At 32.4% G+C, this 25,545-nt stretch overlaps 1 protein-coding gene across 4 annotated transcripts in view; it reads left to right on the plus strand.

Annotated features, from left to right (window-relative positions):
• Window positions 1–8,938: 8,938 nt before the first annotated feature.
• Window positions 8,939–25,545, plus strand: part of LOC149488683 (uncharacterized) — a 193,622-nt gene continuing 177,015 nt past the window's right edge. For all 4 annotated transcript variants that reach the window (XM_089695121.1, XM_089695122.1, XM_089695123.1 and 1 more), the window contains exon 1: window positions 8,939–9,576. In XM_089695121.1, coding sequence (XP_089551247.1) covers window positions 9,228–9,576 — 349 coding nt within the window. In that variant the 5' untranslated portion in view covers window positions 8,939–9,227. The remainder of the gene's footprint in view (window positions 9,577–25,545) is intronic.

A 25,545-nucleotide genomic window follows, 5' to 3' on the forward strand; every position in this document is an offset into this window, starting at 1 on the left:
TTTTGTGTGAAACTTATTTGGGATGGTAATTAAATCTCAAGATTTCTCTCGGGACTTGTAACGTTAATATCATTGTGACGTTGTAAGGATATTGTTGTAGAAAATAAGTAACAGTTGTAAGAACAGTTTCCTTTGATAAATGAATTACAGAAATCCTTATAAGTAATATTATTATGAAGAGAAGGAATAGATTATTGTATGTAACTTGGGTATAAACTACAGCGGCGATTTTGAAAATTGTAAAGACTGTGTAACATAAGTTTTGATTGCTTTAATATTTAAGTTATCAAGTCCTTAACCATCTGTGTTAAGTAATACCTACAACAAAACGGTGACCAATATAAAATTAAGGCTTATTTACAAAATTATTTATCACAACCTGTCATCTCAAAAAGTCCTAACTGGAATCGCTTGACGGAGTTTTTACAATATTTGGCAACAGCCGTCTCCGCGCGAGCCAACACCGACCAAATATAATTAATTTAATTAATCCGAAGCATAAAACTTTGATTTCCCTGGACATCGCAAACTTCTTGTTTTTGCTACGAGTCCTCACTTCGGCCCGGTTAATATTTTAAACACTGCAGTAGAGTTAAATTATAAAAACCAGCTTGGTTATAGAGATGTGTAAGGTAGCGTTTACACTGTTAGTGTTAAATTTTTAATGCTTTGTAAATTAAGTATTAAATTGAATACAATTGGACTTCAACTTTTTTTTATCAGTGTCAGTTAATTGTCGACAAACTACAAGTACAATATTAATCAACATACCTACTACATAGCACGTGTATTATATTGCTTTAAATTCATTGTCATAACGTAAAAGTTACAAACGGCAATGTCTTCAGAAATTTAAAAAATGCGTTATTTTTCCCACGAATACCGTTAAAATTATAAAAGAATCATAAGAAGCAATGAAACTTATCAATTAATCATTAATACAATTTTTCACACGCAGTGTGTCCGTCTGTACGTCACGGACACGCCGTCTGTTTTTAATTATATCATTTTCTTCTTACATCACACTTTTTAAACCCGAAAAGATAATTAATGATTGTGTACAAATTATATTAAGCTTTATGTTTGACACTTGTGAAAAATGATTCAAGAATTTTTTTGTATGAAAAAATATAAAAAAAACTCGTGTACGCTTGACTTCATTGTTTTTTTTTTAATATTTAAGATTCATTCAACGAACACTTTACATTAGTTATCCTAAAATATTCAATTACTGAAAGGATTACAGGAAAGAAATTACCATATTATTATGAATAACAATAATAAACGCGTGAAAAAATGTCTATCACCAGTGTAAACGCACCGTTAGTTAAATTTCATAAAATACAAAAGTTTACACAAAACTGTATCACGAGATGGAGCTAAATAACGACTATCAGCTTAACTGCCGCCATTTGCTTTAATTTTAATGAAGGGGATAGAGTTACTTCGCTACAAGTTTTATGTTCTTCGGGTTATAAGTTATATATTATTCAGAGCAATTCACACGTTAACCCCTTTTGATATATTTTTGGTTGGTATAATGTGTTGAATTGCCGTATTTGTTTACTTTTTAATAAAATTTTGTTATAATTGCATACGTTTCTTTTATTAGTAAAACGTTTAATAATAATAATAATTTATTTATTGATAAGACATCATAGGTCCATTTGTTAGTAATTTCTTAATTACTATGTTAGTACATTACATTAATTATTTAAATATTATCATTTTACAATTTACCATTTATATAATGTCATTTTATTTTTATTGATATAGGATGTGTGTACTTGCTCGCAATGGTGCAAGTACACACAATCATATCTGTCTGCGATCATTTTTAGAGCAGTGTTGGTACTGCCCCGCACCCGGCGCACCAGAGATGTACATCTCTTCCGTATTATACTATAAAAGCAATCTACCCGAGCTTCAGCAAACATCCCTGATGCGCTACAGTGGCGAGGCAGCCCCATCAGTGCTCTGAATGCGTTGTTATATTGAATACGCAGAGCATTGTATGCCCGACGACCATAGTTATACCAGAGGCTGCACGTGTAGAAATTAGAGCAATATGCTCTGAATAGTGTTAATTTCACTTCAGTGGAACAACGAGCAAACCTCCTGGCCACCATGTTCGCACGGACCGACAATGCTCTACGCTCCCTCTCTATGTCAGCATTATCCTTCAAGTCGGATGTCAGTATATGGCCAAGATATTTATATTCATTGACTCTTTTTAAAACAAGCCCATTCAGGGTGATTGGAGGCATTGACCGGGGTGATTTCCGGCCTGCCTCGAAAACCATAACCTCACTTTTACATGCGTTATAGAGCAAGCCATGACCATCGGCATACCTTTCACATATAGTAATCAACTTACGGAGCCCACATGCTGACGCGCTCAATAAGACCATATCATCTGCATAGCTAATATTATTGACACAAGTGTCATCAATATGACACCCAATATGAGTGTTGCTAAGTTCAACAATAAGTGCATTAATGTACAAGTTAAAGAGTGTTGGAGAAGTCAACCCTCCTTGTCTTACCCCACATTCAAGTTTAAATGTGTCCGAATGAACACCAGCCCAACGAACTGTATTGGCCTGGTTACCATACCAAAACTGTAGAATCCTGATCAATTCAGGAGACACGTGGTAATCTCTAAGCTTCCTCCATAAGACCTCATATGACACCCGGTCAAATGCCTTGGACAGGTCCAGAAAGCAGGCATAGATTGGGGTTTGCTTTGATGTATAGTACCTGATGACATGTTTTAAGCACAGGACAGCATTTTCAGTGCCTAGTCCGGCTCGAAAACCGAACTGGTTATCATGTAGATTTATAGAGGTTTTTAAAAGCGGTTCAAGCATCCCATCAAAGACCTTGGCAATCACCGTAGCCAGTGAAATGGGTCGGTAATTGCCCTTGTCTGTGAGATCGCCGGTTTTATTTTTTACAATTGGTACAACTACTGTCTTCATCATGTCATAAGGCAGGTAAGAATGACTGATACATAAATTGAACAGTAAAGCAAGTTTAAACTAAGACTTTGAATGTTTAAATGACTGCTTACAACTTACAAGCAATAAGGCAGTTCTTATTGTCATTTTTAGAATGTTATTACCTACAGATGTAAGTTCAAAATTTAAGTCTGTGATGGACTAATAGATATTATGTAGCTAAAGTATCGGACAACGCATCTGCCTATGGAACCTTAGATAAATTCACTGAAAATTAATCCCATTATTGCTTCTACGATAGTAATTAAGTTCTTTCATTACCAAACACAATTCTATTATTAAAAAAAAAACAATTAACCCCTACTACTACAGGTATACGTTAGTATAGTTAAAGATTCAGTCATTATTTTGTGCTTAGGCTTAAATATTGTATTGACTTTTGTATCTTTATTTATTACTAGCGGTCCGCCCCGGCTTCGCCCGTGGTACCTACATATTTACGTTTTCTCTACATAAGAACCATCCTCGTACTTCAAGGAATATAATAAAAAAAGAATTAACGAAATCGGTTCAGCCGTTCTCGAGTTATGCGCTTACCAACACATTTTGCGATTCATTTTTATATATAAGATAATAATATTATGTAAAAAAACTAATTTCCGAACAGAATATTCGACCGAAATATTTGTTTGTAAAAATTTATATATTATGCTGCTGCTATAATTTTAATATATATCTATATATATATAATTTTAATGGGATCTATAAGTGTTGTGCAATATAAAATTGTTTATTGTAATTTATAATATATTTGCATGCTCAATTACGAGCCAGAATGTTTAAGAGTCTATGTAATATGTACCTACCTAACACCTTTGTAAATCTACATTCTGCAAATAAAGAAATTTCAATTTGAATTTGAATTTGAATTTATTCTCGTATAATAAGGTTTTACTTTATCCAAATACAAATAATAATTCCATCCATTCCATATGCCATTCAAATAATAATATTTTATCGTTACGATGCTAGAATATTCCAGAGCTTCAGTAAATAGCTCCTTTGAAGCAATATTAAAGCATATATTATTTGCTAGTACGTATCTAATATTAAAGAGTTAACCCGGGAGTTAAATGCAAATGAAATGGCGTATGCAAACTAATTTAATTTGAAATTTTAATCTAATTTGCGAGTTTAGACGGACTTCGTCTAAAAAACTCAATTAAATACAATTTTAAGACATATTATTCGAGAGGCCATCAGTAGTATGTAATTCTCGTAGGACTTTTCAGTAATCCCTGGGATTAGTATGGATATAAATTACATTCTTGAAATTATGTAACTGTCACTGTCTTTGGATGAATTAAATTTTTCTTATTATAACTTGAAATATTAGTTTAAAATTATCGAACCGAAACTTAATCTTAAGACACTAGATACTTAAAACAATTAGATCTTAACTTAAAGTCTTGTTTTAAGACATTCAATAAACACATTGTAGAGGTACAAACTTTCAAATTTTATTACAGTGGATATTACTTTTGTCTTCGTCTATGTACTCCCAAGTATTTATAGTGAAGTTTTATGAACCCAATCAAAGCTTCGTAACATAAACCTTAGTGGTGTTTGGGAAATTTAGAAACGACCATTTAGATATTGATAACGTGACGCTTTGTGTCGGATTTATCTTTTATTTTATTGCCTTGGAGATACTCCATTACAAAAGATGTCTTATGGTGTGTACGCACTTTGCTTTACTATTTTTCTTAGTATTTTATGTTGTGATAATTAACCATTATTTGTTACTAAGTTAAATAATTACTGGTGAAGGTAAATAGTAAAAGTGTAGGACCATTAAGTAAATCAGCTAAGTTACCCCCAAAAAGGGTAAAGTAAAATCGATCCTGCTCTGTAATAAAGTTCAATAATGTAACGCGTGTAATGTTTCATAATATTGAAATATGAAATCTAAAAATAACCCACGTATCTACGAAACGGGTTATATTTTTTGACTTATTCATTTATTCATTTGAAGGGTGGATTTTTTATAATGATCAACACGTTAACTTATTTTTAACATCACACTTTATTCCTCACATCCCACAAACAGATAATTGAAATACGACTCGAATTATTCCATGTCGCAATCATATCATACAAAAACATCAATCACACCCACATTGACATCCAAAATCGGCCTCAATATTACAAAAATATATACGACTAATTGCGTAGTGCGTAGGCGTGCTACAAGCTAGAACCGAAACGACGTAAGTCAACCGCCGCGAGCGAGCTTGCGGTTGCCTCTCGGTTTTTAATGACTCTATTAAAAAGATTAATAGGCTCTATCGTTAAAAACATCGCTTTTTTCATCCCATACAAATTTAATTAATGTAAGATAGTCTTGAGTGGTTGAGACCGTCAAGGGTTGGCGTTTGTTTTTGTTATTTGATATTTTAATTTCTAATGTCTTTGGAGTTTACCTTAGTGTCATATGTTTGATGTTATCTATCGTAATATAATTATCATTTTTTATAATTATTGTTTATCTTTATTAGCACAGCGTGATTTCATCTTAATTCGTTAGGGATTAAATTCTTTCCAGTCGGAAGATATTATCCTAAATAAATATTTTTCAAAACTAATTTACTTGTACAAAAAATATCATCCTTGCTTTTATGACCATTAAATGCTGTTATTAATAAGTTATACTTGATGCATTCTTATAAATAACTAAGTGATGTTGTGTTTCTTCGAATCTAGGACGTAAGTAGTGTAGCAGAAGATTACTAATATTCGTGTTGTCTTTGAGCTTTAAAATATCAATGTTTTTATTTTCCAATATTCAAGCATTTCTTAACTAATATTTTGATAAGCATATCAATCATACTCATATATCTAATAATAAAAAATAATAATTAAAATACTTACTTTCATGAAAGTCCAGTAGGTACAAATAAAATAATTCGGTTTAAATTGTATAATAAATGGAAGTATTAAGGACGTCCCTACATGAATTACTATTACCATGTTTTATTACAATCATAATATACCTACAGTCTAACACAAAAATTAATTAGTTTCGCACATGTATGAATAAGAATTATTGTAATTTATTAGATAAGTACTCTATAAAAAGCCATGATACATCGGCTCATTAATTAATGCTTTAAGAGATATTCTCGAGACTCCATACTCAAGTCATCTTCCCGTTTCAACCCTTTTTTTTTTTTTTTTTTTTTTTAATTTTATTAAGGCTCATTAGCAGCAGTACATCGATTGTTTTACATAAAAAGTACACAAAAAATATAGGACATGATGTACAACTAATAAAAAATGAGCACTGCATGCACTACAAAAATTAATTACATTTAAAAAAAAAATAATAATATACACATTAAATACATTTTAACTTAATAAAATACATTTTAAAATAATCACTAGATAAAATTAAAATAACAATATAATAATCAAAATGGAATAAAATTAATTGAAATTTAAACAAATAAAATTAAAAAGTTACTTTAAAAATGACTAACTACATATATAACATTCAAATTAAATTAATATAAAATGCAGAATTAATTCATTTTCCAACATAAATAAACAAAAAAAAATCATGTATAAAAGAGAGGTAGGTACCTAGTATAATAATTAAACACTGACATGGTTGATCGCTTGCAACGTCTGTTTAAATTTTCCAATATTATCGAAATGTATATCTAGTGTATGATTTACTATTCGATTGTAATTTCTACATATTCGTGGTATGGGAGAGAAGGAACCCAAAGTGGTCCTCATGACAGGCACCGATAATAGTGGGATCGGTTTACGTGGGAATTTACTAGGCGTCCGGAATCCAATCAGAGAAAGCAATTGAGGGCAGTCAATGTGATTACTAATTAATTTGTATAAAAATAAAATATCAAAATTGTCGCGCCTTTTCTCTAAAGAAACCATTCTAAAATATTCCAAACGCTTAGAGTACGAAATCAGACTTTTACTAATGTTTTGACTATAAGCAAGGTGCCATATAAACCTTTTCTGCACGCGCTCTAATCGAAGTGAATGTGTAGCAAAGTGAGGGCGCCACACTACAGAGCAGTATTCTAAGACATTACGTACAAAGGTATTATAAAGGATAATTTTAGTCTTAGAAGGGTTAACTATATGAATCTGATTAAATCGTTATAGCTTGAAACTTCTTCGAATAGGAATAGCTATATATAATACATCTATAGCATGTCTATAGCACATACAATATGCTAAGATTTATTTGTGTGTGTCATTTTAACGATGATGTATTTATTAATCATTGAGTAAGTTTGTGTGCATTTTACAGGTAAAGTAGACTGTCTCAGTATAGATACTTTTACACAAACTGTTCAGAATTTCCTGAAATAAAAATAATCAAATCTCTTTAGCCATAATCTATATCTATATTATATAATTATAAAACTCAAAGGTGACTGATATAGTGATCTATCAACGCACAGCCCAAGCCACTGGACGTATCGGGCTGAAATTTGGCATGCAGGTAGATGTTAGGACGTAGGCATTTCCCGAAATTCTTGCGGGATCGGGGAAAAACGGGGATGCACGCACAAAGTCGTGGGCGGAAGCTAGTATCCTTATAATTTTTCGGAATGTCATTAATGAAAATATTAGATTTTCTTTATTATTTCACAAAAAAATATTTATCTAACCTTCTTAGATTACAGATGCGCAATCTATAATAACAATCTTAAACACTTTAAAAATTGACGCTGCAAATCGCACACGGTAACACACTTTAATATTAAACATCTATTTAAAGTGCAATTGAACAATAAAACGTCCCCACACCCCACACCCCATGCCCCATACATATACATTGCTTATCGCGTCCGCAAATCCAGAGCTATTTCATTTGCTTTTAAATGTCCCCGTCCCAATGTCCCCGTTAACTAAACCCCAATTCATTCCGATAACTAGCTATTTCCCCCGACTTTGTCCCGGTTTAATGGAACGGGTAATAATATATTCAAGTATATTTGAGCATGTCAATCATTGTTATCAACTGGTACAATTTGTTTGTTTGAATGTCTGTTAAAATGAAGTTCAGAAACTAGCATTTAATATTAATAATACTACAAATAATTTATAATATTATCATCTTCTATTTTTCAAGTACGGCGTGTTATTTTTTCTTCTCAAATTTCAGAATATGGTACTCGTATTACATTAATTGTAAGAAGGTATAGGAAGGAAGGCTTTCACGAAGAAAATATTAATGAATTTTGTCATGAATTTCCCTTATCACTATAAAACAAATAGAACCCGTGTTATGTATTAGATATATTATGTATTATGAGCCCTATAGTGGTTGTAGATTAGAGCATAGTAAAATTACCATGGTTACAGGAATTATCAGTTTTTTTTTTATATAATAACAAAAATAATTGATAGCAAGTATTTTGTAATTAATTCATCTCATTGCTACGCTAATATCCAAACCCACACAAGAAACGAATACTTACCTCAATTTATAAGGAATTATCAGGTATTTTTGAAAACGTTTGAAGTTAAACGGGAATAAATAAATGCCGCCTCCAGCGACCTCGGCTTCTGCGTGAATAGTCAAGCAATTTTGTTAACCAATATTGGATATTTCGATTTATTCCACTGTTTAGTTATATGACTTAAACTATTTCTTTTTATTGCAAGTTTTCTTTGTTTTTTATTTTGTAAGGCTACAAATAAAAATAATAAGAATTGGCTTATGTTATTACTTATATTAAGAAATATTCCTATCCTATTCTTTCCTATCCTAGTTTTATATATGAGCTTTCTACAAGTGCTTTTTTTAAATGAAAAAGTGTCGTAATCAAGCCTCTCAAATGTATTTTTCACGAAATAATCGAAAAGATTTTTGGATCAAAATACATCTGAAGCATTTGTTCACAACTCTACATCAGACGTGACTCTACAAAGTATATCCGCCAGATTTAAAAGTAAGTTTAATTAGCATTCGTTAAATCCAAATCCCATTTCATTATCTAGTTATGTAAAAAACGACACAAAGCGTCAAACAAAAGCACAGCTTTAAAGTTGAACTTCGTTTAGCCGCGCTCGCGAGTTTCATTCAGTCGAGAGCCGACCGTCGCACGAGACGGGTGTGTCGCTGCGAGCAACAAACAGCATCGAACTAAAACACGACACGTATCGAACTCGCGAACATGAGCTCGTAGTCGGTGCAGCGAGGGTTATCCTCATGAGACCGAAGCCATGATATTTAAAGCGGGAGGTAAGCCTCCGGGCAAGAGTCCTCCAAAGACAGAGAAGGTAGCCAAGACGGAGGAGTGTGAACCATGCCCGGGGGATCCGTGGCTATATTGTGCAGTGTTGTGGTGTGCGTGCGCGATGAGCCTGATCTCGAGCGGGTACAGCCTGTACCGGCAGCAGGGGCTGACGGAGCGGCTGGCGCTGCTGGAGGAGCAGCACCTGGCGCTGCGCAGCGCGGTGCTGGAGCCGCAGCAGCCGCTGGTGGAGCGGCTGCGGCGCGAGGTGCTGGCGCGCCCACACTGGCGCCCCGCCAGGAGCATCCGCGACTATGGGGACTGCGTCTGCCCTCCAGGTATGGGAATCTGGAAACAATAAATAAACAAATTTGGGCACAAAAATCTATGTGTTTATTGTTTACTCTACCTAGAGCGGTTATTAAAATTTGTTTCTGTCATATAATTTAACAATTTGAGAGTACCTACATAAACTTTATCATGAATTAATTTTATAGAACGCGTCGAAGCTAGAGCTTATGAACTCATCATTCAATTAATATTGAGCTTAAATTAAGCTTTCAAAGCTTCCTTAATCATAACTATTTATTTGTGGCGTAAATATTCCGATATCTTTCTAATTTATTGTAATTCAAAATATAATTTTAATATTAATGTTTTATTTATAAATATTTTGTGGGCGTGCTGTAGGTGTTTATTATCACTGATTTACATATAAATGCAACATGAGGTATGTTGTTGTAAAGCAAAGTATAAGTACACCCAGCTTCTGTATTTAGCTCTACCAATTTCAATACAGTTAGATTGAATATATCAAAGATCTAAATGAACATTGTAGTTTTTTTAGATTAAACTATGTATATAAAAAAGGAATTGAAATAAATATTAATAAATTCTTTTTAGATCAATTTAACGTTTGTTGAATGTTACTTTTAGATATTTATCATTCAAACAAAAAAAAACTTTAACGTTCAGAAAAGGGTTAACTGAATTCTTATAGACTTTATTTTTAAAAATAAAACAAATTTAAAAATATACAAAAAGTTCAGATCTACAGATTTAGACCGATTTCATTCTTTTGCCAGATCGTGTCTGAATACTTTAACGGAACAAAGGGACAATAAATCATAATACTGCACTCAAGCGAGCAAAACCGGCTTCAAAGCTATGCTCTATTATGATAATAGTGAATCATTGATATTAATAAACATACTATCTTTAAGCTCTTATTAAAAAATTATTTTATTAAAAAAAAACTACCAATGAAGAAATAACCGTCGTTTTTAAGAACGTCCGCGTCGGCTTATAGGTAGTAGGAATTTTCTTAAAATACGATTACTTTTTTAACCCTCTAATATTTTGCCCTTAAAAAAACTTTCATTTTACTGAACCCTAAAATTAAGATACTAGGCAATCTCTCGATGAGATTATGAAATGCTTATTCTGCCTGAACAAATATTGATAGAGTTGATAGCCGGCGATAGTTGGCGGCGCAGTAAACACTTCAGCACTACTATTTGTATTTAAAATAAATATTTACCTCTGTTGTGGAATTCCGAATTAATCAAATTGTGAAAATATAACTGTAATCAGCAATAATAAACTGAAGGAACTAAATTAATTGGATTTCTATGAACTTATTAGTTAACTTAAAAATTCGACATGGATGTATGTCGAAAGTACAAAGGTGCAAAGCGTAGAAGAGATGATTTTGTTGCTCTACCATTCAAAACTATAAAACCTATTTGGATGTAATTTTTTATAGAGATAGATAGCAATTTGATGAAGTATATTATTATCTAGATTACATACATCTACAATCTAAGTCACATACTCAAGTTAGGCCAAGATTTATCATTCAACTTAAACGGCGTTGTAACTTATTACCGTTTTTTGCTGATAAAGTTACTAAGAACCTATCTAACACTTTTCGACGATTATTGTTTTTGAACTGATAGTTCTACCAGAACATATTATCCAGAAATTATAACACTAGACATATAATGTAACCTGTCCTAAATTATAATTTCCACTTTACTCTAAAACAAGCTCAAGTCATTGTTATGATGGCCTCTATGGATGAGTGCGGACAAACCGACGGGCGGAAAATTGTTGTATTTATAACAACACCTGCAATAACTTGTACCTATCCTGTTTAACATAATTTAGATGTTATTTTGTGGCTCAATTTGACGCTTGCGCCTTTTAGAAAACCATTATTTAGTTATTTTAGAAAATATGAAATAAATTTTACCTTTCAAAATGCAGTTAAGTTTATCTATACTTATAATATTATAAAACTGAAGAGTTTGTTTGTTTGTTTGAACGCGCTAATCTCAAGAACTACTGGTCCGATTTGAAAAATTATTTCAGTGTTGGATAGCCCATTTATCGAGGAAGGCTATATATCATCACGCTAAGACCAACAGAAGCGGAGCCGCGGAGAGCAGCTAGTAAATAATAAAGTAAAGAAAGTAAAACAAAAGTTATTTACAAATCTAGGATATCTATTTGATTATATTAGTGCTTAAAAATACACTAGCAAGCGGAAACTACTTGTCGTCATAGTCTATTCACAATTATAGTCCCATCGAGTTACGATGCGGGCTAGAAGTAAAATAGAACGGAGACTGAACTTCTAAGGAGCGTGCTAAATTCAATACCTGGTTTTGTAGGGTTGTCATGGTTGTCATAGTATTTCAAATAATAAACAAACATAAACTTTTTTATTCTAACCATGCTTTATACGAAATAGAGGAAGTAATAGAGTCGACACTTTACACACAAGCGCTTCTATCTTTAAGTGGTATATTTTTCATAGCGTGGTTCGATGGAGCTTCGTCTCTACAATTTATTATGATAGAGATTGTATATTATATTTAATATAGATAAAGGAATTATGTCTATAGAAATTAAAGTTTTATGTGAATATGTAAACATACACACAGCCACAGATCAACAATTTAATGTTTATATACCGAGTTCTTCTTTTATTAGAGAAGTAATATTTGGTTAACCGTTTGCTCTTAATCCATCTAACGTTAAATACCTCGTGTTGTATGATTTATCAGCTTAAATAAATTATAAATACGGAAACTAGACATTAAGTCCCCTTTAACAAGCGGCTGTCATGATAATTTCTTTTATGATTATAACCCTTGTGTCACAAGAGCCGTCATAATTTATGATATGCTTGGACTGTAATATATTATGGTACTAAATATATTTTGACTGCGGGTAATGTAAATCTTAATTCATAATACCACGTGTTAGATGCGTTGATGTTCTGTCGGTTTATTTTCCCACGGTAATGTATTGTAGTATATTTATTACTGTTTTCGTAGCTACTGTCATTAATACTGAGTTGAGACCTAATGGTATAGACTGATCATTAGGGGAGGTATAAATAATACTGTGCCGTGAGACTGTAGTAATGGCTTTAAATAGATGTTCTATAGGCCATACTAATAGTAGGTACCTATTACAGATTCTAGCTACTTATACATCATTCAATATCTGATCTTTATATTATATGGTGTCGTGCCAAAACATATTTGAATGATTTTTATAACCTACGATATATCAGTTTAAAGTCGTCATTTAAAAGTATATAATATGTATGTTTAAATATTATTAATTATATTCTGTGCATATGCTGCAATAAGCTGTTTAAATTACCTTTATAAAACCCAAAGCTTTCACGGTATCGATCACATAAAATAAATCTAATTCACATTCCAGATAAAGGTAACGATAAAATAGGATAAAAAGTTAATAACTTAATTAAGTAGACCCGTATCCCAACCCCAAGGGAACAAAAAATGTTATTAGGGTGGTCTTCCACCTTTGACGGAAATGCACTGTAATTTAATTAAGCTTTCTTCTTAACCACTTACAAAAAATATACTATTTTTAGTTGGCTTTACTAACAGCTGTCATTTTAAGCTAGTAAGAATCATCGATAATGTGTTAGACGTAATAATTATGTACTTAGTTATCTGTGGTGTTAGTAATATTTAGGGATGCTTATAATTTCCGTTTTAAATCAACACAACTGAACCGATTTTAAAAATTATAACAGTAAAGGTACGTAAGATTTTGATATACATACTATGGAGGATGGTAAAAATTTGTAAAGGAAGCTTGCAAGCAAAGCCAAAAGCTTAAAGTTAGTCAAGTAACTAATATATTAAACTGTGGCATCACATATTGATGCAGGCAGGCTTGTATCAACAAATATACAACGCATATAAAACGCTTCCAAAAAACTTCTACATAAAGTCTAGTTGAATAAATTAAACTTTTACTTTAAGCAGCCCATATTATCCTTCGTTCACAACTGCCCTTAACGCAGGTCACATAAACCTTAAAAATGCCATTAAATCTTTTACCAACTTAATCCGGGACCGAAAGCTGTCAGCCAGCGGTTATCAGCGCCCGGACCGACCCAGGCTGATCGAAAAAATGATAAACGGTGCGAAATAGCGGCGACACTTTAGGGTTGGGATAAGACGTAAATACTATTTTATATATCGTAGAATGAACAACTATAGTATTCAGATTTAGATTCATAAAAAAACAACAACTTCGCAATGTAAAGTTACAAAGATGAAGGGAAATTAAGTAAGTATCTGCTGAATTATAATCTAATATTAATAACATTCCTACCAGATTGTTTTATAAAATTAAGGAAGTTTATATACGCTCTAGCTAGTATAATATTATATTATATTATTTTTTTATCAAAATGAACTTAAGGCTTGAAAATATAAAGCATGTTTTTAAAAATATTAAAAATAAATATTAACCACACAGTCACACAATTTTTATAGACGTAAAAATTCCAATTCCCCACATTAACCGAAAATCCTATGAGTAATACAAAATCATGAGAAATGTACCATGCAATCGATGGAAAAATGGAGGGTTCGTGGCGATAAAAGTGACGCGTGCGAGTGACAGCCGGGGGCTGACCTTCTGGGGAATAGTTTGATCAATTATAGCCTGGAGATACACGCATTATCGTAATCATAATATTCCATTAATAAAATAGATTGTAGTAGATTATTCAATAAACTAAAAAATATACCTACCTTATATTAAAATATTAATTTTAAACGATAACAATAATCGACGGCAACCATAACAATTTTACATATTTATAGGTACCAAATCATTGTTTCATATAACTTAATAATATACATCCTGAATAGTTATATCACTCGATTATATTGTCATATTATTATCTCAGCATTTGTATAATTCTGAACGCGAAGGAATTTCACGACATGACCGCAGGGAGATCATCCTCCGCGGTATTAAATCTCTTGGTATTCGATATAGTCATCAATATTTTTTTAACGATAAATTACTACAAATCGCTAAACATATCTACTTAAATAAATAAGCATTAATACGCTTTTGTTCCACGAAATTAACGCGCTAAAATCCTTTAAATTTCCATTCACTTCAATCGCTCAACTACATCGATTCGATGTCCATGTTTATAACGCTTTGCCATTCATACAATCTATTTCATTAATCCCATTTGGGCATATCCCATATGAACACAGCCCTTATGGGATTACTGGCATTGGCGATAAGTACGACACTATTCACTGAACAATCGCTTTTCAATACTACGTCCTAATTGACACGAAAACGCACGGCTCTGTATGAGGTTTTAGTGATAGATGTATTTCAATTCAATGTCCTAATTGACAAACATTCGGTCGCGTATGAAGAGTGATAAGTGATTCTAGGCAACGATGATCACGTTCCATTTTCTCCAGAATTATTTGAAGTTTGTAGACGCACTAAAAGTGGATGTAAGCTTGAAACTGGTCAAAGCATTAATGGATATGAAGTATATAACGTGTTCCATAAACTGTAATTTATTAGAATATAATATTATAAGAAGGCAAAAAAAAACTGTTATTACTTACTCTACAAATATAGAGTTATGACAGCAAACGTGGCAAAATGTTCATAGTTGACTCCATATCTCGCAGTATATTGTGTTTACACATTATAAGGGATATACAGTAAATAGCAATAATCCGCAACCGTTGGTAAGCGTTTAAATGCGAGTATTTGCAAATAATATCACGGTGTCGTAATACGGCATTCAGAGCAGCTTAGTGGATTAGGCGTTAATTAGATTCGTTTCACCATTCACTATTTGTTTGACCGTTTGTATGTAGATAAATTTGATGGACTAGATTTGAATGCAAATTAAAATTAGAAGAAATGAACCTCTTTTAATTCTAGTTACGGGACGAGTCCTCAATGATTGATGTCCACATTCCTACCTACGTAATCTAATCTATATTCGTGCTAAAATTCAATAATTTTTGTTCGTAATGAGAACGACGTACCTACAAAAATATGCACACTATTTATTTATAAACTTAGATATTTACAACAGATAACATCTGTTACAAATAACCCTACCATCATTTAGAAAACTTTGTCATCCACTGTTTAAATCTTTTGTAACAACAACCAGCGCGATATTAAAAAGCGATTAACAATTCGAAAAGGTGTAAATTACAGGCGTTTTAAAAGCGAATTAGGAGCGTGTAATAATGAGAAATAAATTACTGCGAGCGACAAAGGGCCATGGGCCCGCGTAAATGAGAGGTCCCGCTTATATTGTTTCGAGTTTAATACAGGCATCTAATTATTAACGACTAGTAAACTTGCGTGGAAATACGCAGGGCTGCCACGCTGGTGGTTTTATGTACACCCTCCGTTACGGCGGCGGTTTAAACTTTATAGTTCAACCCTAACTGTGGGTTGCTTGTGTTTTCTTCCGAAATTGGACGTGGTTAAACATAAATTGTGTTTTTAACTAACTCTGTTTGAAGGGTTTCCGCAATTCGAAACTATAGGAAACTTTGGCGTATATAATCTATTATTCTGTGTTATTATTGTTTAAAAATAATATGTAATATCTATTATTCTGTGTTATTATTGTTTGACATGTACATGAAAAGTTAGGGCAATAATTTAGCTGTAGGTTTAAATTATTTTAGCCAAATAAATTCGTCAACTTTCAAATATTAAATAAGTATTAGTGAGATAAATTATTAACATTAACATTAACTGAAACATTAATATTATGTTTATTGTACAGCTGAAATTAAAGGTTAGATTGCGATTACTGATAAGCTCGTGTTTTGATAATTATGTATGAAGGTGTGTTTATTTCAAATACTCATGTTTATTGGATAAGGTGAGGCTTCGACCTAATATCAGTGTTGCCAAATAATTTCATTTATACATTCCTGTTGATTTCAAATGGAGCAGAACTGCGTGTTATTTTCGTGAAGTACAAGCAAATTTATCAATTATTATTGCACGTTTTTCTTACTTATATTTAACTTAAATCAATTCCTATTTAATTCTCTTTGAAAAATAACTTCTTTTACGAACCAAAACAAAGTCGAATTTTCATGTCATAATAATAGCGTATTATTTGTCGTAATATTTAAATTATCATAATTATTAAAAACTGAGAATACCGAGAAATTAAATTACCAAATAAGCTTGCATTATCATGAAATCTTTTATCCAAACAAAATGCGCAATGCGCTCGAACCCGCGAATATAATGCTAAACCCCTTGACACCACATGTAGGTCAATCGATAGGCCGCAAAGAAACAATTACATTTAGGCGACCCTGTGCAACTATTTGCGAAGTAAAATTACCTCCGGAATCCGAATAAACCGGAGATCAGCACAAACTAACGCGTGTTCAAACAATCGGTATGTGGGCGGAAAGGTCTAAATTCATGTTTATGAATAGTTTTATTGAATGTTAAATTATTTGTAACGAGCACAAAAAATTCAAAAATTCAAAATTCTTTATTTGGAACAATAAAAACACAGATACAAAAAACTTTATGAACGATGGCACCTATAAAAGCTTAAAAAGCTGTGGCACAGATGCCAACGCCCGCCTCCATACATTAGAAGTTCCAGTGACTAACATTTTTACAGTAATAATTCCAAAAGAAAGTGGCTTGTATGTCTTACTGCCACTAGGTTCAACTTCGTATCCGTGTAAAAAGCTACAACGTTCCATGTTTCACTTCGAAATATAAAAATCAATAAATTTTTAGCGTGTTTCGGCGTGTATTGGCAAAGAATCTCGAAGGCCTGATGGTAAGCGACCAGCACCGCCTATGAACATTTCAAAGGTCTCACGCCTCTCAATGGACTTTGTACCACACACACACACATACAGACCTACACCCATTAATAAAACGCCACGGGTACATTAGAAGCGCCTCACTCCCATCTCCAGTATTAGTGATTCACTTAGCAGAACGGAGGAGAGAGCCAGTAAATCTTGGGCGGTGTAAATGAGAGTCATTGGCGCTGCAAATGAAGGCCATCCATCAGACGACGGAATGTCCCCAGATACAAACAAAAAGACATCGCGTCTGCTCCCAATTGCCTGATGTGGAACGGCATTGTGTGAGGCTAGCGAATATTACGGGTTAAGAAATTATATTTTAGGTTACTAATCGCAGAATATAATATCAGGAAAGTGTAACTATAATATTATTAAGAAAACAGAACTATTTTGATAGCATGCCCTTTAATTATATACTATTTCCTATAGGTACTAGAAAATGAGAAAGTTTGTGAGGATGGATGGATAGATGGTTGTTACTCTTTCACGAAAAAACTGCGGGATTGGGATGAAACTTTACAGTAATTTAGGTTATACATCGGAATAACACGTGAGCTATAGAATACTTTTGCCTGCGGGTTCGTCGCGGGTGAAACCGCGCGGTACAGCTAGTGAAGATATATTCAGCTTTCTTACTTATTCAAATGCACAACCTATATATATACATACGTGGAACTGAATTTACGCAAACGGAACATAAAAACACAGCACATTTGTCAAGAACAGCCGCGTTTAACTCGAGGAGCGGTGAAGGGATGTTTGCTTGACTTCTGAGGGCCCTTCGAGGTGTCGTCGATTTTATTGCTGCCCTTTGATATTGTGACGCGCGATTGGCAACTGTTTGTGTGGAACTGCGCTTCCGACATGTGGTACACTGTATAAGTTTACATTGTATTTAAACGTCACATTTTCGTTTACTAATACGTATATTTATTTTTGTAGTATGTATTTTATAAATGAAATGTTATGACTATGCATTCAATTTCATTCAATTGTAGGTAGGTAGTTTATTTAACTCTCCAAAAAGTGTAATTTAAGAATACTTATTGATTTATAGACACAATTTGTGGTACAAATTTGACTTCGGAATTCCTCATTAGAAATCTCAACTCACGCAAGTCAATAAAATTGAATACAAAATTAATATGAAATGTCATAATCCCGCACGCTATAAAATAATAAACATCTCTCACATCTTTATTGGCTCTAAAACCTGTCTTCCCTCCAATTATCGTATCATTAACATGCCCAAATTTAACGTCTTTATTTACATAGTTTCTCGTATAAAAAGGGCTTTCTAAATTATCACTACAGTCACTTAATCGTCGCTTCACGATGACCATAATGAGCAAACAATTATCCACATGTAACTAGTTAATACACCCACGGCTTGTTATGTTAATTCCTTATAAATAGTTAAAAAATAAGTGGGAACATTCATAGGTACGTAGTGGAATGCGACAACTAATTCACGTCATGGTGGTTAATTACAGACGGTGATTTAACGAAATCCTGTTTTTCTCTGTTACCAAAAAAAAGGGCTGGATGAGTTTGATATTTTAATAAACATAGGGATTTATCTGGATAGTTCACAATAGGCAGTAGGTATGCTGAGCGAAGGTTATAGGTAGTTTTTTTTTATAAATACAAAAACTAACAACTATTTATCAGAACTTAATACGTATGTTTTTAGAATGGCATTGCCGTATAACACTAGAACTTAATCCGCACACCGGATTTCCCTGTATATCAAATGTCCTGAGACGCTTACATCAGGTTAAATTTCCATTCGTTACGCTTGATTACATAATTATTTGTATTACACATTTATTATTGCACGCCTCATAAGCGAAGCGTTGAGGTGGGTACTACTGTCACTTCGCGCAAAACATCTGATTTTTCAAACTTAAAATGTCTTTATGTATCATACATTGCACTTGTAAGATAATACATACACACACATATTAAGAAAAAACACTATTTTTAACGTTCATGATATTTTTGATGTCATTTTTGTTATTTAAACTAGTTAAAAAACAGTTTAAAAAAGTTCTGTCTTGGACGTCCGTGTGTCTGTATGTGCGGATCCTTTTTCTTGTTAACACGATAGCGACCGAAATACTTTACTAATCGAGTCTTTTTTTTTCTCTTACGCTTGAGTATGCTCAGGAATAGAACCCTTTCATTTTTCAGGGTCTGATTCGATGTGGTTTAATTGTTATTAAATAAACAAAAATAATAATTAATAAATATTTATTAAAAAAAAATTATGAGGCGTGCACTTTTGGATTTTCCAAATTATCTTTCTTTATTCCCAAAGTAATCAATAAGCAATAGTAAGAAAGTTTTTTGTAATAATTTATTTATCAAATAATTGTAAATAAACATTTTTGAACTTAATTAATGCAAAAAAGAAAAAAATGTAGAGCTCATTTTACATTGAATATTTTTTCTCAGTTTACAAGCTGTAAGGCAAGTTTTGACGATTACTTACGAAAAATATAAAATAATTACATTATTCAACATTAAATACAAAACGTGAACGAATACACGGTCGTCGCCTAGTCTTGACACGTATTTTCGGAGCCATTACTTCAATCACACTCTTACAGTTACTCTAACGAACAGCTCCCGAGGGACCTATTGTTATTTCTTACGCAATATTACAACATTTGTTCTGTTTATTTGCGGACTAAATTATGAGATATTTTGTAGCTGCCTTTCTTGAAAGTATCATAAGTTGAAATATTTCTTGCGATAAACTCAACCACAATGGTATAATATCTAGTCTGAAAAACTTTCTTTATTTTGATATTTATGATTATTCAATAGGTATTATAACCAAATTTTTCTTACTCTACTTTTTGGACAATTATAGTAATTGTCCAAAAAGTTCTATGAATGACCAATGAAATACCTACTCTTTATTTCTATAAAAATAATTTAAATATTTACAAATAACATACATAATAATAAAATAAACAATGTTTTCTTTAAATAATTAAACAATGTAAATTCAATCAGAAATCTTTGCAGGCTCTTACTGTACCCAATCCCCAGAGAACAGATACTATCACTTCACTTAATACAATTGTATTGCATTTAAGTAAATAACAATACGTTTAGAATAAATGCAGTAACATTCAAGCAGTGAGGTAGGCGTTAGTATCAACACTACGGGGCGGCACGACATAGCGGTACAGGCTGTATATAAAGCTATACTTTTTTTTTTACAATTAATAAATAAGGAATCAATGTTAAATAAACTAAAATGTTCTTGAATATTGTGTCTGGGTCTGAAAAAATACTAATGTTGACGTTCTAGTCATGAAATTTTGGTACCTATTCAAGTATTTTATTGTTGAGTTTGCAAATATGTAGATATTATGCTAAAATATTACAAATGCTGATGTCATGAATGATGATAGATGTTTAAGCATTATTATTTAATAAAATAAATCTGAAAATTTTGTCACGGAGAATGTAAAGTCATTTAATATCACGCAATCGCAAGCGAAACCCAAATGCGAGTACACTATAGAACCTAAGACCTGAGAGAAAGTGTAGATATTTAGCGCTATCTATCTGGCAGGTTATTTACCAGTAAACACAGGTAATGTCTTGTTGTTTAGCGAACCCGCCCACCGAGATTACTGCAAACCAATATTCGCTTACTATCTATATGAGCTTTATATAATGGCTAAACTATCCTATTCAACTAAATAACTTCATTTATTATTAAGGCTGTATTATACGGTAATGTTATAGTGCTGCTAAGAAATTACGAAATTGCTTGCACTTGTAAGACTAATAGGATTACGATACAGGGTGTGTTTGAGTATTGTCACGAATATTAATGAAATTTATAGTATTAATAAACCGAAATCTATTATTATTACATTTAACCTGTAATTTACAATCACCACCGTCCTTACTGTTTTCTAAGCTGAAATGAGTATAGGATATATTTATAGAGCAAATTTTAATAAATTATTTCGGAAAAAGTCAAGAACAACATACTACCAATAATAATACAAACATAAATCATTCATTTAACAAGACTTACAATTATTGAAAACCTCGCTTTGTAAGTCTGTTACAAAACCCAATCGTTGATTATAAACGGGTCTCGGAAATGGCTCGACAAATCGCAATAGTGTCAAATCCCCGACATTTCACTCGTAACTGCAGAGCGTTCAAAACAAGCTGAAATGCAATCAATGACGTCACGCGTGTCGGCCAATGCTAAAAAGCTTTATTTTTATTGTGTACCCACCCTTATCGACTGTGAATGTGGTCGGCTTACATGGTGCGAATAGTTCGGTCAATTTAGATAGAAAATTTACACCCCACAAGATTAGATATTTTTTAGGGTTCCGTAGCCAAAATGGCAAAAACGGAACCCTTATAGTTTCGTCATGTCCGTCTGTCCGTCTGTCCGTCTGTCCGTCTGTCACAGCCGATTTACTCGGAAACTATAAGTACTACAGTGATGAAATTTGATGGGAATATGTGTTGTATGAACCGCTACAAAAATATGACACTAAATAGTAAAAAAAAGAATTGGGGGTGGGGCCCCCCATACATGTAACTGAGGGATGAAATTTTTTTTTTCGATGTACATACCCGTGTGGGGTATCAATGGAAAGGTCTTTTAAAATGATATAAAGTTTTCTAAAAAACATTTTTCTTAAAGTGAACGGTTTTTGAGATATCAGCTCTCAAAGTCGTAAAAAGTATGTCCCCCCCCCTCTATTTTTATAACTACGGGGTATAAAATTCTAAAAAAAATAGAGGTGATGCATGCTAATTAACTCTTTCAACGATTTTTGGTTTGATCAAAGTATCTCTTATAGTTTTTGAGATAGGTTGATTTAACTGTAATTTATTATATTTGCTGCTACGGAACCCTTTGTGCGCGAGCCCGACTCGCACTTGGCTGGTTTTATTATTTTTATTAAATTAGTAAAAATGGAAATTCTTCGGTAGGAGAAAATGTAGTTTTCTGTCATTGAAATTTAATTTATTCATATCTTTTCTGGTAGTAAAAGTTTCTTGAAATTCATTAATTTATTCAATTTTAATCAACGTAGTCAAGTAACATTATCAACATTGAATAATATTCAATTCATTATTTAAAAAAATATCAATATTTACTTTCACTGTTAGTATTCTACTGCAGTATTCTAATTTACGTATCAAAAAGTTACTGATAAAATTATGAACCACCTATAAGTACTGTCCACATAATTTCACAACTAAATAGGTTCAAGCAAATAATTCATGCATCATGCAAATTGTACGCTTGTGTAGTCGGGCCTTAATGGTCGTTTTATTTTTATTGCAACCCTTTATGGGACGAAGCAATTTCGTTTTGACGTCTTTAATAGCTGCTAATTGAAATGTGGCTTAGCTTTAAAAGGTCATTTGTGACTTTAATAGATACTGCAATCTGGTTCTGTATTACACATTGTACTAACATTTAGTAATATAGAGAATATTATATGTATGTTTTCATAATTCGTCTCGATATTAAAGTTTTAAATATAATTAGGGCACTCAAGATGTGGTTTGGTCAATACTGAAGTTTAATTTTATTAAATCTTTTTTCGTAATATATAAAATCGTTAACAATTCTTGTCACTAGTGAATTTCGTACTACCATAGACTATTATAGATTCTATTAGTCCATGGTACTACAGCTGCTATCACTTACCGATACTTATAAAATTCCCATTTCCCTAGCTCTACAAAAAGGTTAATCTAATATTATCTAACCAAATAGTAATCAGCACTATTACAAGGATTACATAAACCAATACATACTACATATTTGCCCCGGCGCGACCCGCCGCACCCTCGGGGTCACTCAACCCTTTGCCTTCATAATTTGTTTGTCAAATGTGTTATACGTAACCGTTGAACCGTTTTGTGTTGTTTTTGTGTTTAATGAGTTTGGTAGCCCGTGAACTGATACTATATTGTCTGAATAAAGTAAATAGTGATCTGTTTTTTGATGTTTAGATAGTTCAAGAAGAGTTAATATAGTTAATTTATGTTATGGGTCGGGCAATGTAAATAGATGTTTCATTTTAAGCTTTCTTGATTATTGATTTTATTAATTATTTTAATGTTCCTCTTTCATAACGATTGATTATTTTTACAACACTATATTTTACGTAGGTACCTCCCTGTCTGTGCTCTATCATCGTAGACATAATAAACGAATGAATTTCCAAGAGCAAATTTCTATTATTGATGTTTGGACAATTCTACAAACATCAGATAATTGGGAATAATTTATTACCAAAAAGCACTGCTGTAAATCCTCAAACCGTGCTAAAATTATAACTAGTCAGAATTAATTGATTATAAATTAGTGTCTCATAAGTGACACTAAACATGATTTAGTGTTAGCTCTGAAATTCCTGGAACGAGTAAAATTAGATGACTGAAGCATGTGGCATTTATTATTGACGTGCGAACTAACTTCTGTTTAAAATTAGTTTTAAATAAGCACTCTTTTGTCCGAACTATCGACGATTCGTTAATTACAGACTTTTATAAGCCAGTAATTATATGTTTTGTTTTGAAATCCACTACCGTTCATGTGTACGTTGTTTTGAAACAATTTATGGTTGTTATTTTAAATGTACATAATTTGTTTACAAAATTGAGGCGATAGTTTGAATGATGTAAGTAAATTGTTATGCTTTAAAGTCGACTATATTGTAATCGTATCCAGAAATGTTTTATGGCATCTAGTTAATTGCCCTTGTTTTTGTTTATTAACGTCACAGGACGTTTGTAATTGTAATTACATCAATTATCGCAGTAGTGAAGTTGTTTCCAATGTTGTTTCAAATTCTAAATTCCAATTTCTTCAACTTATTAATATTTTGTTGGATTTTGTATTGTAAATTACATTCATGATTCATCATACTCCTTTTTTTAAATGTATTCATATAAGTTTTGCCGAAGGAAAGTTATTATCTGTTTCAAAAAAGTGCATAATAATGCCGTCAAACCTATTTTAAATCAAATACGATATGAATTTAAAACCGATGTAACTTGTTCATTCAAAACTAGCGAAGCAATCCACGAACAAAAAGATCAAAATGTTACAATAAGCGATCACACCCATTAATTTTTTAACAAAACACTAGCCAATATCCTATTCATTTCGAACGAATATTGTACAAAAGCGGTGGCCTCGTTCCATTGAATATTTTGTTGTAGTTTGATGCAGCTGGCTCATTGTTGCAGTCGATGTATACAAAACATTTGCGTTATCGTAACAAAGAAATTTGGTAAGGGTCACTGGCTTTGAATGTTAGTAAATGTGAAATAAATTGTTGGACTGTGACAGATGGCGAGCCTCGAGATCGAGTTAAGAGCTAGTTATACAAGAATTAAAAACAGTATTCTGTTCATCTTTTGTACGGAAATTCATAACAACGACGATGAGTATTCAATACATTTTATAGGTACTAGACTCTTGAAGATATTATTGTTGTTTCACGTTTCATGATTTATTACTTTCCTAAAGAAGTTTTGTTTCAGCTTTCTATTTTTAATAGATCATAAATTTTTCTATAAATTTTTGTAATGTTTTTGAAAAGAAACCTGTAGACACGTTCCTTCTTCTATTATTTTGTATAGCAAAACCCACAGCAAAACCAGATCAAATGTTATGGTCTAATAATGGTAATTAATGAATATAATACATATAAGTACCTACACGTTTTATAATATTGCATGTTACGGACATAGAACAATACCTTGAACACTTGATAAAAATATTAGAAGCATTAAATGCAGCTCGATATTGGAAACTAATGAATTTTGTATGATCCGTTCCCTTCAGAGCGGAGTAGAATCTCAATCAGATAATTTGTCATACAGCGACGCAGTCAACGAATTGGGATCAATATAATATTATAATAATGGTTACTACATGTTCAAAACGTGGACTGCATCGGGGACCTGTGTACGTGAACCTTAGTTTTCCTTTAAAGTTTTAATTCTTGAGTTTCTAATAATAAGTTTAGTAAGATTTTTGGGAATCTTTGTACCTAATAACTTGTGTAATAGATCATGTAG

The sequence above is a fragment of the Colias philodice genome, chromosome 5 (assembly GCF_061535455.1).
Source record: "Colias philodice isolate Cphi_HAF_F1 chromosome 5, ilColPhil1 Martin Lab GWU primary, whole genome shotgun sequence".
In the NCBI taxonomy this organism is placed as follows: Eukaryota; Metazoa; Arthropoda; class Insecta; order Lepidoptera; family Pieridae; genus Colias; species Colias philodice.